General features: G+C 45.4%; 7 protein-coding genes across 10 annotated transcripts in view; 2 read left to right on the top strand and 5 right to left on the bottom strand.

Moving 5' to 3' along the window:
* Positions 1-13,714, bottom strand: part of LOC144697284 (uncharacterized) — a 555,771-nt gene that overhangs the window by 428,133 nt on the left and 113,924 nt on the right. The window lies entirely within an intron of this gene.
* Positions 1-13,714, top strand: part of LOC144697128 (uncharacterized) — a 386,815-nt gene that overhangs the window by 245,390 nt on the left and 127,711 nt on the right. The window lies entirely within an intron of this gene.
* Positions 1-13,714, bottom strand: part of LOC144697251 (uncharacterized) — a 248,138-nt gene that overhangs the window by 86,012 nt on the left and 148,412 nt on the right. The gene's annotated exons all lie outside the window — the stretch shown is intronic.
* The window catches only part of LOC144697178 (uncharacterized), a 685,261-nt gene that overhangs the window by 74,255 nt on the left and 597,292 nt on the right, over positions 1-13,714 (bottom strand). The gene's annotated exons all lie outside the window — the stretch shown is intronic.
* Positions 1-13,714, top strand: part of LOC144697083 (uncharacterized) — a 134,801-nt gene that overhangs the window by 72,248 nt on the left and 48,839 nt on the right. The gene's annotated exons all lie outside the window — the stretch shown is intronic.
* Positions 1-13,714, bottom strand: part of LOC144697947 (uncharacterized) — a 97,532-nt gene that overhangs the window by 26,218 nt on the left and 57,600 nt on the right. The gene's annotated exons all lie outside the window — the stretch shown is intronic.
* Positions 12,423-13,578, bottom strand: LOC144697181 (uncharacterized). The gene has a single exon (XM_078569048.1). The coding sequence runs from the start codon at positions 13,407-13,409 to the stop codon at positions 12,684-12,686; it is 726 nt and encodes a 241-aa protein (XP_078425174.1). The 5' UTR covers positions 13,410-13,578; the 3' UTR covers positions 12,423-12,683.

Below are 13,714 nucleotides of genomic sequence, written 5' to 3' on the forward strand. Positions count from 1 at the left end.
GGTAGAGTTGAGGAACCGCAAAGGTAAAAAAACCACAATGGGAGTTATGTACAGGCCTCCGAACAGTAGTTAGGATGTGGGGCATAAGATACACCAGGAGATAGAAAAGGTGTGTAAGAAAGGCAAGGTTACAGTGATCATGGGGGATTTCAATATGCAGGTAGACTGGGAGAATCAGGTTGGTAGTGGATCCCAAGAAAGGAATTTGTGGAATGTCTACGAGATGGCTTTTTGGAGCAGCTTGTGGTGGAGCCCACTAGGAAACAGGCAATTCTAGATTTAGTGATGTGTAAGAGGCAGATTTGATAAGGGAGTTTAAGGTGAAGGAACCCTTAGGAGGAAGAGACCATAATATGATAGAATTTACCCTGCAATTTGAGAGGAAAAAGCTGGAATCAGATGTAACTGTATTACAGTTGAATAAAGGCAACTACAGATGAGGAGAAACTTATTTAGCCAGAGAGTGGTGAATCTATGGAATTTATTGCCACAGAAGGCTGTGGAGGCCAGATCATTGAGTGTATTTAAGACCGACATAGATAGGTTCTTGATTGGTAAGGGGATCAAAGGTTACGGGGAGAAGGCGGAAGAATGGGGTTGAGAAACTTATCAGCCATGATTGAATGGCAGAGCAGACTCGATGGGCCGAATGGCCTAATTTCTGCTCCTATGTCTTATGGTCTTATGATGGCCTCTAGTTTTGCTCTCCCTCCTACAAGTGGAAACATTCTCTGTGTCTTTCAAAACCTTTCAGAATTATAAAAACCTCCATTAGCCCTCAGCCTTGTCTTTCCAAGAGTGAAGTGACCCAGCCTATTCATCGTCTCCTGATGCATTCAACCTTTCAGAGTGAAAATCTGAAGACAAAAATGCTTTGTTCACACACGAACTCAGCACAGTGAGAGAGCAGGGACAGAGTCACAAGGGAGCCTGAGAAGAGGAGATTCACTGAGAAAGGCTGGGCTGCACTGGACTGGGCTATGCTGTGGGAATGAGATTGTTGATCAGACTTTCATCACAGGGGTCTTGGAGTTAGGGGGCAGTGAGGGAGTTCAAGAGGCAGCCTTCAATAAAACAACAACCTGTATTTACATAGCACCTTTAATGTAACAAAATGTGACAAAACGTCCTGTTTCTGTACTGTATTTTCGATATAATCGAGCCCAGTATGGCCATTAACTTTGACACAGTCCCTTGCAGGTTCTAGTTCAAGGTCCCAAGGAGCATTTTGAAACAGAAGTTGTTCAAGATTATGTCAGAGAACATCCAACTCCATTTTTCTCAGTCGTTTCTGGGATGTGGTGGGCTCATCACAAATTGCCCTTGTTCAGAGGGGAGTTTAGAGTCAACCACATTGCTGTGGTTCTGGAGTCACATGTAGGCCAGACTGGGTAAGGACAGCAGATTTCCTTATGGAATCAGAAGGGTATTTGCAACAATCGGCAATGGTTTCACTGTCATCATCAAACCTTAAACTCCAGGTATTCATTGAATTCAAAATTTGCCAGCTGCCGTGGTGGCGAACTCGGTTCCCCAGACAATTACCTGGGATCTCTGGAATACCTGTCCACTGACAATGTCACTATCCCGCCGCCTCTCGAGCTATAAATCTCTGCGCCCTAGACATTCCCTCCTCTCTATTGATTGTAACTAATTCATCCGACTTATCTCCTCCTGCTTTTTCCCAAGTTCTCCTCCCCTGAAGGTGCTGACTCTCGGATTCAGTTTCACACTCACCTATTGCCCTCCCCAATCTGTCAACCAGGTGTCTAAATCTTTACACCTAAATTTAACAAACTGTTTTGCTCAGGGGGCTTCAGAATCAAATCCAGTGACTACCCACATGTACTTTGTGTCAGGGTGGGGTCACTGTGCCTCCCACCCCCACTTTCTACACCAGTCCCAGGAGTTTGGGGACTGGGCTCCAGATGAGTAATGGCGGCCGCAGGTCCCACAATCCCCCTCATTGGGGAAACCGCTCTATCTGCCTTTATGATGAAGGATTGACCAATGGGAAGAGTTGGATGACCAGAAGGACTATGGTCCTCCAGCCAATCAGAGCGCGGGCTTTGTGTGAATGAAGGTTGAGCTTCACACAGACAAAAACTTCCTCCTGTGTCCAAAATCTGTGAGTAAAACACTTGCTTTTCTCCCCCTTTCCATTTCTTTTCTCATTCTGGGGGCAAATTGTTGACTTGCAGGAACTGAAGGGAAAGGAAGTGAATCCAGGGAGGGTGCAGACTCGAAAGGTTGGCCCAGGTCTCTCTCTCTCTTAAAGACATTGACATCCTTTGCTCCCTCAGCGTGACACATTTATTTATCTGGCTAAAAGGATGGTCTCTTTCCTCATGTTCACAATTAAAGGGATGATTTCCCCAGGAGATGGCTGACATTTAAGGGGGCAGTAAATGAATATAAGACGGAGATATGTCTAGTTGTTACATGATGCCTTGTCCATATATTATTTAAGGATTTATAAACTTCATTTATTCTTATTTGTTGGTTTATAATATAGTATCGTACCTACAGTTATATATTTCCAGCCAGAGTCATTATAATAAAGGTTATATTCAGCAACTCGAGTCCATGCTGAGTCACTGAGGAGCAATCCAGTCAGTCCCATCCCCTTCTACATCCCAGTTCCTCTGCAAGTTTATTTCCTTCAGGTGCCCCATTCAGTTTCATTTTGGAATCGAAAAAAGTTGAACATAATCTCGCTGCTTTTCAATTCTATCCCTCGAGAATGGAATCCTATATCTGGGCCCCACACTTTAGGAAAGATGTGAAGTTCTCCGAGAGGGTGCAGAGGAGATTGACGAGAATGGCACCAGGGATGAGGGACTTCAGTAAGTTGGAGAGACTGGAGCAGCTGAAATTTCTCTCTTTGGATCGTGGAGTCATTAAGATATACAAGGAGACTATTCAGCCCATCAATTCCATGCTAGCTTTCTGTAGAGCAATCCAGTCAGTCCCATTCCCCCATTCTATCACTGAATCCCTGAAAGTTTATTTCCCTCAAGTGCCCATCCAATTGCCTTTTGAAATTGTTCATCATCTCTGCTTCCCACCCCACCCCTCATAGACAGCGAGTTCTAGGTCATTACCACTCACTGTGTAAAAATATTCCTACTCAAATCCTCCCCGCATCTCCTGCCCAAAACCTTAAATCTGTTTCCCACTCCTCCTTGTACCATCAGCGAATGGGAACAGCTTTTCTTTGTCTACCTTATTTAAATCTGTCATAATCTTGTACACCTCTACCAAATCTCCCCTCAACCTCACGGATTCAAGGAAAACAACCCTAGCCTGACGTCTAAAATAAATAAAACAAAATATTAATGCCTGAAATCAATTGGGAATGTTTGATTTCTGTTTTAAAGATATGATGAATATATTGTCTTGGACAGTAAAGGAATTGGAGTAACTCACTCGGGTGATCAGTGGAATGTATCAATCTGGTATCCACCTACATTCTAGTGAAAGTCAGGGAGGTGTAGATGAGATGAATAAGTTGATAGATTTCTCTGGGAGATATTTACATCCTTACCTATGAATTTTGTTTTAAAGAAAACCACATTTGACAGCCTGGCCACCACCTGAAATATCAGGACCATAACAGGGTAAGCAAAGACAGACACTCACTTTGGTCTTTTGATAAGCACACCTCAAAGTTCAGAATATGTGGCCTAACATTGGGATACCGGTGTGAGTGTGCAAATGTGATTTGTTACATGTGAAGACAATAAGACGTGTAAATTCATGGTGAAGTGAACTGAGGAACAGGTCCCAAACTTACACAGCTACTTGACAAACAACATGACATGAAATGGTTAATGTGACCAAGAGAATGAGACAATATTTTGACATCATCAAAGCATTGACACATACTCCAGAGGGAAAATAACTTTAAAACAATCAGTATAGAATTAAACACACTGGTCATGGTCAAAAAGTGACTAAAATTGAACTAACAGAGATCAACATTTGGATTGGGTCAATTAAGGGCTTGGGAGAAATAATACTGAGTGAGAACTGTCCATAGGTTGGACAGGGGTAAGGAGAGAGCTGGAGAATCTTTTACATCCATGCTTGATCTGTTGCTTGAAGCATATGTCCTTATGTACTATCACAGAATCACAGTGCAGAAGAGGCCCTGCAGCCCATTGAGTCTGCACCGACACATGAGAAACACCTGACCTACCTACCAAATCCCATTTACCAGCACTTGGCCCATAGCCTTGAATGTTATGACATGCCAAGTGCTCATCCAGGTACTTTTTAAAGGATGTGAGGCAATCCGCCTCCACCACCCTCCCAGGCAGTGCATTCCAGACCGTCACCACCCTCTGGGTAAAAAGGTTTTTCCTCACATCCCCCCTAAACCTCCTGCCCCTCACCTTGAACTTATGCCCCCTTGTGACTGACCCTTCAACTAAGGGGAACAGCTGCTCCCTATCCACCCTGTCCATGCCCCTCATAATCTTGTACACCTCGATCAGGTCGCCCCTCAGTCTTCTCTGTGCCAACGAAAACAACCCAAGTCTATCCAACCTCTCTTCATAACTTAAAACGTTTCATCCCAGGCAACATCCTGGTGAATCTCCTCTGCACCATCTCCACTGCAATCACATCCTTCCTATAATGTGGCGACCAGAACTGGACACAGTACTCCAGCTGTGGCCTCACCTAGGTTCTATACAACTCCAATATGACCTCCCTACTTTTGTAATCTATCGCTCGATTGATAAAGGCAAGTGTCCCATATGACTTTTTCACCACCCCACTAACATGCCTCTCTGCCTTCAGAGATCTATAGACACACACTTCAAGGTCCCTTTGTTCCTCAGAACTTCCTAGTGCCATGCCGTTCATTGAATACTTCCTTGTCAAATTATTCCTTCCAAATTGTATCAGCTCACACTTTTCAGGGTTAAATTCCATCTTCCACTTATCTGCCCATTTGACCATCCCGTCTCTATCTGTAGCTCAAGACACTCAATCTCACTGTTAACCACCCGGCCAATCTTTGTGTCATCCGGAAACTTACCAATCTTACCCACCACATAGTCATCTATGTCGTTTATGTAAATGACAAATAATAGGGGACCAAGCACAGATCCCTGTGGTACGGCACTGGACACTGGCTTCCAGTCACTAAAGTAGCCTTCTGACATCACCCTCTGCCTCCTACAACTAAGCCAATTTTGAATCCACCTTATCAAATTACCCTGTATCCCATGCGCCTGTGTCTTCTCTATAAGTCTCCCATGTGGGACCTTGTCAAAGGCTTTGCTGAAATCCATATAAACTACATCAACTGCACTACCCTCATCTACACACCTGGTCACCTCCTCAAAAAATTCAATCAAATTTGTTAGGCATGACCTCCCTCTGACAAAGCCATGCTGACTATCCCTGATCAAACCTTACCTCTCCAAGTGGAGATAGATACTCTCCTTCAGAAATTTCTCCAATAGTTTCCCTACCACTGACATGAGGCTCACTGGCCTATAGTTCCCTGGCTTATCTCTACAACCCTTCTTAAATAGCAGAACCAAATTAGCTGTTCTCCAGTTCTCTGGCACCTCCCCTGTGGCCAGAGGGGAATTAAAAATTTGGGTCAGAGCCCCTGCGATCTGCTCCCTTGCCTCCCTCAGCAGTCTGGGACACAATCATCCGGACCTGGAGATTTGTCCACTTTTAAGCCTGCCAATACTTCCAATACCTTGTCACTCCCTATATCAATTTGCTTAAGAACCACGCGGTCTCTCTCCCTGAGTTCGATACCTTCATCCTCATTCTCTTGGATGAAGACGGACGTGAAGTATTCATTCAACACTCTAGCGATGTCCTCTGACTCCACCCATATATTGCCCCATTGGTCCCGAATGGGCCCTACTATTTCCAATGATTATCTTCCCATTGATATACTTACAGAATATCTTGGGATTTTCCCTACTTTTACCAGCCAGAGCTTTCTCATGTCCCCTCTTTGCTCTCCTAATTGCTTTCTTAAGCTTCACCCTGCACTGTTTGTACTCCACTAATGCCTCTGCTGATTTGCTTCCCTTGTACCTGCTAAAAGCCTCTCTTTTCCTTCTCATCGTAACCTGAATATCTCTGGTCATCCATGGTTCTCTGGGCTTGTTACTCCTTCCTATCACCCTAGAGGGAACATATTGAGCCTGTACCCTCCCCATTTCCTTTTTGAACACCCCCCACTGTTCCTCTGTAGATTTCCCCACAAGTAACTGTTCCCAGTCTACCTTGCCCAGACCCTGCCTTATTTTACTGAAATCCACTCTCCCCCAATCCAAAATATTTTTTTGCAACTTGTCGATTTCTTTGTCCATAACAAACTTAAACTGTACCATGTTGTGGTCGCTATCATTAAAATGCTCACCCACCAGCACCTCAGCCACCTGTCCGGCTTCATTCCCCAGAATTAGGTCCAGCAATGCACCGTCCCTTGTTGGACCCTCTACATATTGACCTAAAAAGTTCTCCTGTACACATTTCAAGAAATCCACTCCATCCAAGCCCTTAACACTATGTCTATCCCAATTAATGTTGGGAAAGTTGAAATCACCTAATATAATTACCCTATTGTTATTGTTTTTACACACCTCCACAAATTATGCACATATTTGCTCCTCAATTTCCCGCTGACTATCTGGGGGTCTAGAATAAACACCTAATAATGTGGTTGCCCCTTTTTTATTCCTAAGCTCTACCCACAAAGCTTCATTCGATGCCCCCTCCAAGATATCATCTCTCCTTACTGCAGTAATGGACCCCTTAACGAATAATGCAATGCCTCCTCCTCTTTTACCCCCTCCCCTGTCTTGCCTGAAGATTCTATATCCCGGAATGTTGAGCTGCCCTTCCCTCAACCACATCTCAGTGATGGCTACTATATCACAATTCCACATGTCAATCCTCACCCTTAACTCATCCGTTTTACCTGTAATACTCCTGGCATTAAAGTAGAGGCCATCCAGCCTTGCCTTACACCCTTGAAGCTTATTGCAGCTGTACTCCCTTTATCTTGATTGTATTACTGTATTATGATGTGTCCCTATTCTGCTCACATTCTGTGTCCCCTCCCCCTGCCGAATTAGTTTAAAGTCCTCCCAACAGCACTAGCAAACCCGCCCACAAGGATGTTAGTCCCGCTCTGGTTCAGATGTATACCGTCCCGCTTGTACAGGTCCCACCTTCCCCAGAAACGGTCCCAGTGATCCAGGAATCTAAAACCCTCCCTCCTGCACCAACTTTTAAGCCACGTATTCATCTGTGCTATTCTCCTATTTCTGAGCTCACCAGCACATGGCACTGGGAGTAATCCAGAGATTACAACCCGAGAGGTCTTGCTTTTTAGTCTACTGACTAACTCCCTGAATTCTTGATGCAAGGCCTCATCCCTCTTTCTACCTATGTCATTAGTACCAACATGTACCATGACCTCTGCCTTTTCACCCTCCCTCTTCAGGATGCCCTGCAGCCGTTCAGTGACATCCTGGACCCTGGCACCAGGGAGGGAACATACCATCCTGGAGTCACGTTGACAGCCACAGTAGCGCCTATCTGTTCACCTGACTAGAGAATCCCCTATTACTATTGCTCTTCCTCCCTTCCTGTACAGACAGGCTGCTTATGGTGCCAGAAGCTTGGCTCTGTCCGTACACCCTGGAGGAACCAGCGCCCTCATCAGCCTCCAAAATGGAATACCGATTTGCGAGCGGAACCCCAGGGGACTCCTGAACTACCTGCTTGTTTCTCTTGGACTGCCTGGTGGTCACCCATTCCCTTCCTTCCTCAATTCCCTTCATCTGCGGTGTGACCACTTCTCTAACTGTGCTATCCACGATGCTCTCAGACTCGCGGATGCTCCACAGTGTCCCCAGCCGCCATTCCAGCTCTGAAACCCGAGCTTCCAGGAGCTGCAGCTGGGTACACTTCCTGCACACATGCTGGTCCCGGGCACTGGAAATGTCCCCGGCTTCCCACATGGTACATGAGGAGCACACCATGGCTTTGAGTGCTCTAGGTCCCTTATTTCCTGATCCTCCTTATTGTAGAGTAGACAAACTGTAAACCACAAAAAGACCTTAAACTATAAGCGATTAAAGTAGTAAATACTTTACCCACTACTTACCAGTGGTTCCTTTCCCTTGTAGCCTCTCCTGCTGCAGCACGCTCTGAAGATTTAAGAAGCTGGATAGCAAGGAAAAAATGCAAAGAGCACCTCATTCCCTGTGCACCGAATTCCCGTTTTGCACCAAATTCTGAATACCCACTCTCGCTGTGCCCCATTTAGGATGTGCTCACTCACCTGTTCCTGTGCAAGCACACTGTAGCGTGTTTCTAGATAGTCCCTTTCTTAAATAGAGCTGACTTGACTCACCTTAAGCTTCAAATACCTTACTAACCTTTTAACTAGACTACTGAACTTATAAAAATTAAAGCGAAATTAAAGGGAAAGACTTACCAGTTCAATTCCCGCTTTATACCAAATTCCCAATACCCACTCTGGCTGTGCCCCACTCAGGATGTGCTCGCTCTCCTGTTCCTGTGCAAGCACACTAGTAGCCTCAAACTCACAGCGCTCCTTCAGGAGAAAAGATCGAATAGATGTTACCCCAGGTGCGGCCAGAACAGAATTGGAAAATAACGGAGTAAAATTGAGTCAGGGATCGGAGAAAGAGTTCTCCTCCCCCTCAAGATGTGGACTGTAAGATTCCTGGGGGGACTTCCTACTTCGGGTTTTCTTGCTAATTAGTGAACACTAAATAAAAACTATGACTGGCTGTGCATTGATTTTTAATTTGATTGTTACGCTTCTCCTGTTTTTATTCCGGTTGTGTTTATTCTCTGGCTGAGGATGGTTGACAGGTGACAGGAAGGGAAATTGTGGTTTGGGATTCTGACTCCCTGTACCGGGACGGAGCTTGGGAAGCCAATTGTTTGAGAGTTTGACGTGGCTTGGGCAGGTACAGATGGTTCAATGACAGGTTTTCTAATTGGTCCGTTCAAATGTTAGCTTGGCAATGATTGGGTTAAATCAGTCTCCATAGACTTTATGATGTAAAAAAGTATCAAAAGGGATTCCCCGAGCACAGAGATTTGTAGAGGTTTTACATATTGCATTGACTGGTGCCATGGCATCTGGGGCAGACCAGGAAGCATTTACGTGGAGATGGTGCTTCTACCCAGAGTGTAATGGTAATGCTGATGCACTTTGATACTACTGCTCAGACATGAGCATGTGTCGGTCTTATTTATACTGAATAAAATATAACCACTGTCACCAATAAGGGTTATCACTGTGAATCATTTCAGAGTTTGGGAAAAGGAGATAAAGGCTTAATTGACTCCCTGAACCCCATTTTCTAACATTGCTGTGTCAAAAATAAAATCTCATCTCCCCTTCTGGCTCCTTTGCCAATTTCCTTAGAGAGACTCACTTTCTGTTAAAGAGCCTGCCAACCCCTCACCCACTTCCCTAAAGTGCAGAAATCTAATCATGAGAAGCCCAGCAGAATAAAATATTTTTACTAAAAAAAGTTTATTAATGAAATTGAACATGGTTAAAATGAAACAGAAAATTACTTGAGGATCAAAGACAACCAGAGTAAAAGGATGTGCACAATGTTCTGGACCAAAATGGTTTCTCCTCGACTCCTCTGTACCCTGTTCCCATGACTCCCCACTTTGGACACAGGGGCACTGAACCCCGGGGGTCGGGTCACCATCAGCCCCAGTCACCCCCTCCCGCACCCCGATTGGTTGGAGGCCCATTGCCCAGTCAGTCCTCTAGCACCTTCCTGTCTCTCCGTCAGTGGAAAGTTGAAGCTTGTGGCTCTAAACCAACACTTCAACATTTGTCAGTCAAACACTTGTTATTTATACTGGGGATTTTATTATTAGATTTAGACACTGGTGGCAAAGGGTAACTTTCCGTTTCTAACTTTGTATTGTCTACAGTGTCTGCCATGGCTCAGTGGGTAACACTCTCACCTCTGGGTCAGGAGGCTGTTGGTTCAAATCCTGCACCCGGGACCTGACGACAAAAATTAAAGCCAACATTCCCAGTGCCAGCAACTGAGGGAGTGCTGCACTGTCAGTGCAACCTTCTTTCTCATGAGATATTAAACTGCCAGCCCTGTCTGTCCTCTCAGGTGGATGTGAAAGATCCCACAGCCACTCTTTCAAAGAAGAGCAGGGGAGTTATCCCCAGTGTCCTAGGCAAGATCCATCTCTCAATCAACATCACTAAAAACAGATCATCTGGTCATTATCCCATTGCTGTTTGAGATCTTGCTGTGTGTAAATTGGCTGCCGCATTTCCTACATTACAACAGTGACTACACCTCAAAAGTACTTAATTGGCTGTAAAGCGCTTTGGGATGTCCTGTGGTCACGAAAGGCGCTATAGAAATGCAAGTCCTTGTTTAATTGTCAGCAAACTTGGATATTTAACACTCAGTCCCTCATTGAAATCACACATAGAGATTGAGAGCTCATTTTGTGTATGAACCTCCTGTTTGACATCTTTCCAAACGCTTTTTGAACATCCAAACACACCACATCCAAGATGAGGAATTTTTTGTTTTAAAAATCACAGCGAGTTGTTGTGATTTGGAATTCACTGCCTGAAAACGCGCTGGAAGCAAATTCAACTGTATCTTTCAGAAGGGAAAGGGACAGATTCTTGAAAGGAAAAGAAAATTGTAGGTTGATGGGATTAATTGGACAGCTCTTTCAAAGAGCCGGCAGGAGCACGATGGGCCGAATGGCCTCCTTCTGTGCTCTATGGGCCTCATGTGCATTGAAAGGGAGGGGATCATCTTCAATTGTGGGTGACATATTAAAGAAAGCAGTGCCTCCTCTTCTCTCTATGTTTAGTTTAATACTTAAATCTCCCCTTAACATTCTCTGAAGTGGCAGATGGAATTTAATACAGAGAAGTGGGAGGTGATGTGATTTTGCAGAGGGGATAGGGAGAGGAAATATAGATGGAAATAGAACAGTTCTAAAGAGTGAGCAGGGACAGAGGGACCTGGGGTTCATGTGCAGAGATCATTGAAGGTGGCAGGACAGAGTGAGAGAGGAATTAGCAAAGCACATGGGATCTTGGGCTTCAGAAATAGAGGGATTGAGAACAAAAGCAGGGAAGTTTTGCTGAACCTTTATAAAGCTCTGGTTAGGCCACAACTAGAGTATTGAGTCCAGTTCTGGTCACCACACTTTAGGAAGGATGTGAGGGCCCCTGAGAGGATGGAGAAGAGATTTACCAGAATGGTTCCAGGGATGAGGGATTTTAACCACAAGGTTAGGTTGGAGAAGCTGGGGTTGTTCTCCTTGGAGCAAAGGAGGTTGAGGGGAGATTTGATAGAGGTGTACAAGATTATGACAGGTTTAGATAAGGAGGACAGAGAAAAGCTGTTCTCATTCGCTGATGGTACAAGGACAAGGGGGACACAGATTTAAGGTTTTGTACAGGAGATATATCTACATCACTGTTCCCTCACTGGCACTGGGTCAAAATCCTGGAACTCCCTCCCTAATCGCTCTGTGGGTGTACCTACACCACATGGACTGCAGCGGTTCAAGAAGGCAGCTCACCACCACCTTCTCAAGAGGAAATTAGGGATGGGCAATAAATGCTGGTCTAGCCAGCGACACCCACACCCCGTGAAAGAATGAAAATGAAAAGATATGGGGGGAAATTAGGAGGAACGTTTTTACACAGCGAGTGGTAATGACCTGGAACTCGCTGTCTACGAGGTGGGTGGAAGCAGAAACAGTGACGGTTTCAAAAGGAAATTGGATGGGCAGTTGAGGAAAATAAATTTTCAGGGCGACAGGGATAGAACGAGGCAATGGGATTGACTGGTTTGCTCTGCAGTGAGCCAGCATGGACACGATGGGCTGAATGGACTCCTTCTCTACCCTACTAACTCTGTGATCTCCATTTAGAAAAAGGAAAGAGAGGCACTGGAGAAGGGGCAACAAAGATTCTTCAGAATAATACCAGAACTGAGAGCATTTCACCTTCAGGAAAGGCTAGGGCTGCTTTTCTCTAGAAAAGAGAAGACTGAAGGATGAACTGATTGAAGTCTTTAAGATGATGAAGGGGTTCAATAATCCAATAGGGATTTCATGAGAAACCTCTTTACCCAGCGAGCGGTGAGAACGTGGAACTTGCTACCATAGTGAGTGGTTCAGGTGAATAGCATGAATACATTTAAGATGAAGCTAAATACATATGTGAAGGAGAAAGGAATAGAAGGATATGCTGATGGGGGGAGATGAAGAGAGGTGGGTGGAGGCTCATGTTGAGCATCAATACTGACAGAGACCAATTGAGCCGACCGGCCTGGCCCTGAGTTGTAGACTCAATGGAACAGAGACAAATATATTTATATTAGATCGATCTGTCGTGTTGGAAAAACACTATTTACTCTCCAGGATAAAAGAAATGGACTTGATCAGCTCTGCTGAACATGTGCACTCCCAGGCTCAAAGAGCATCAGCTACTGGAAACAAAGTCGTGAGACTGGCCAGTCCAGCAGAAAGAAACCCTCCAACCCTCCCACTTCACCAACTGTTAGAATAAACATGGTTCCGTCCTGGATGTGATTAACAGCAGCAATAACAGCAGAATCCAAACCCTGCAATCACTTGTGAACTCGCTGGTGTTTCTGCAGGTTGGATGAATCACTGAATTCCTGTCCACACTCCGAGCAGGTGAACGGTCTCACTCCAGTGTGAACTCGCTGGTGTGTCTGAACGCTGGATGATGTTCTAAAGCTCTTCGCACAGTGAAAGCAGCTGAACGGTCTCTCCTCAGTGTGAATGCGCTGGTGGGCCATCAGAACCACAGCACTTTTGAAGCCACACCCACAGTCAGAGCATTTAAAGGGTCTCTCACTGGTGTGACTGGCATGGTGTCTCAGCAGGCTGGATGACTGAGTGAATCGCTGCCCACACACGGTGCAGGTGAACGGCCTCTCTCCGGTGTGAACTCGGTGGTGTGCCAATAAGTTGGATGAATCACTGAATCCCTTCCCACACTCAAAGCAGGTGAATGGCCTCTCTCCGGTGTGAACTCGCTGGTGTGTCAGCAGGTGGGATAACCGAGTGAATCCCTTCCCACACTCAGAGCAGGGGAATGGTCTCTCCCCGGTGTGAACTTGCTGGTGTGTCTGCAGATGGGACGACTGAGTAAATCCTTTCCCACACACAGAGCACATGTACGGCCTCTCTCCGGTGTGAACTTGCTGGTGTGTTTGCAGATGGGATGGCTGAATGAATCCTTTCCCACACTCGGAGCAGGTGAATGGCCTCTCCCCAGTGTGACTGCGTCGATGGGTTTCCAGCTTAGATGGGGATTTGAATCCCATCCCACAGTCCCCACATTTCCACGGTTTCTCCACGGTGCTGACGTTCTTGTGTCTCTGCAGGTGGGACAACTAGTTGAAGCCTCGAACACACAGAACATGTGTACAGTCTCTCACTACTGTGGATGGTGCAATGATTTTTCAGTATGTGTAACTGGTCAAAGTGCTTTCCACAGTCTCAGTGCTTTTCCAGTTACACTGATGTTTAAAATCTTTTGAAGCAGACAGAAGAGACAAAGATTTCAAATGGGAGATTCAAAGGCTGACGATATTCTGGTCCCAATGAATGAAACGACTTTGTCAGATCT

This window comes from Cetorhinus maximus, chromosome 23, assembly GCF_964194155.1.
Source record: "Cetorhinus maximus chromosome 23, sCetMax3.hap1.1, whole genome shotgun sequence".
Taxonomy (NCBI): Eukaryota; Metazoa; Chordata; class Chondrichthyes; order Lamniformes; family Cetorhinidae; genus Cetorhinus; species Cetorhinus maximus.

Excerpts from the sequence above, each read along its gene's own strand:
- LOC144697181 (XM_078569048.1), bottom strand. The coding sequence starts at position 13,409 with ATGGGATTCAAATCCCCATCTAAGCTGGAAACCCATCGACGCAGTCAC.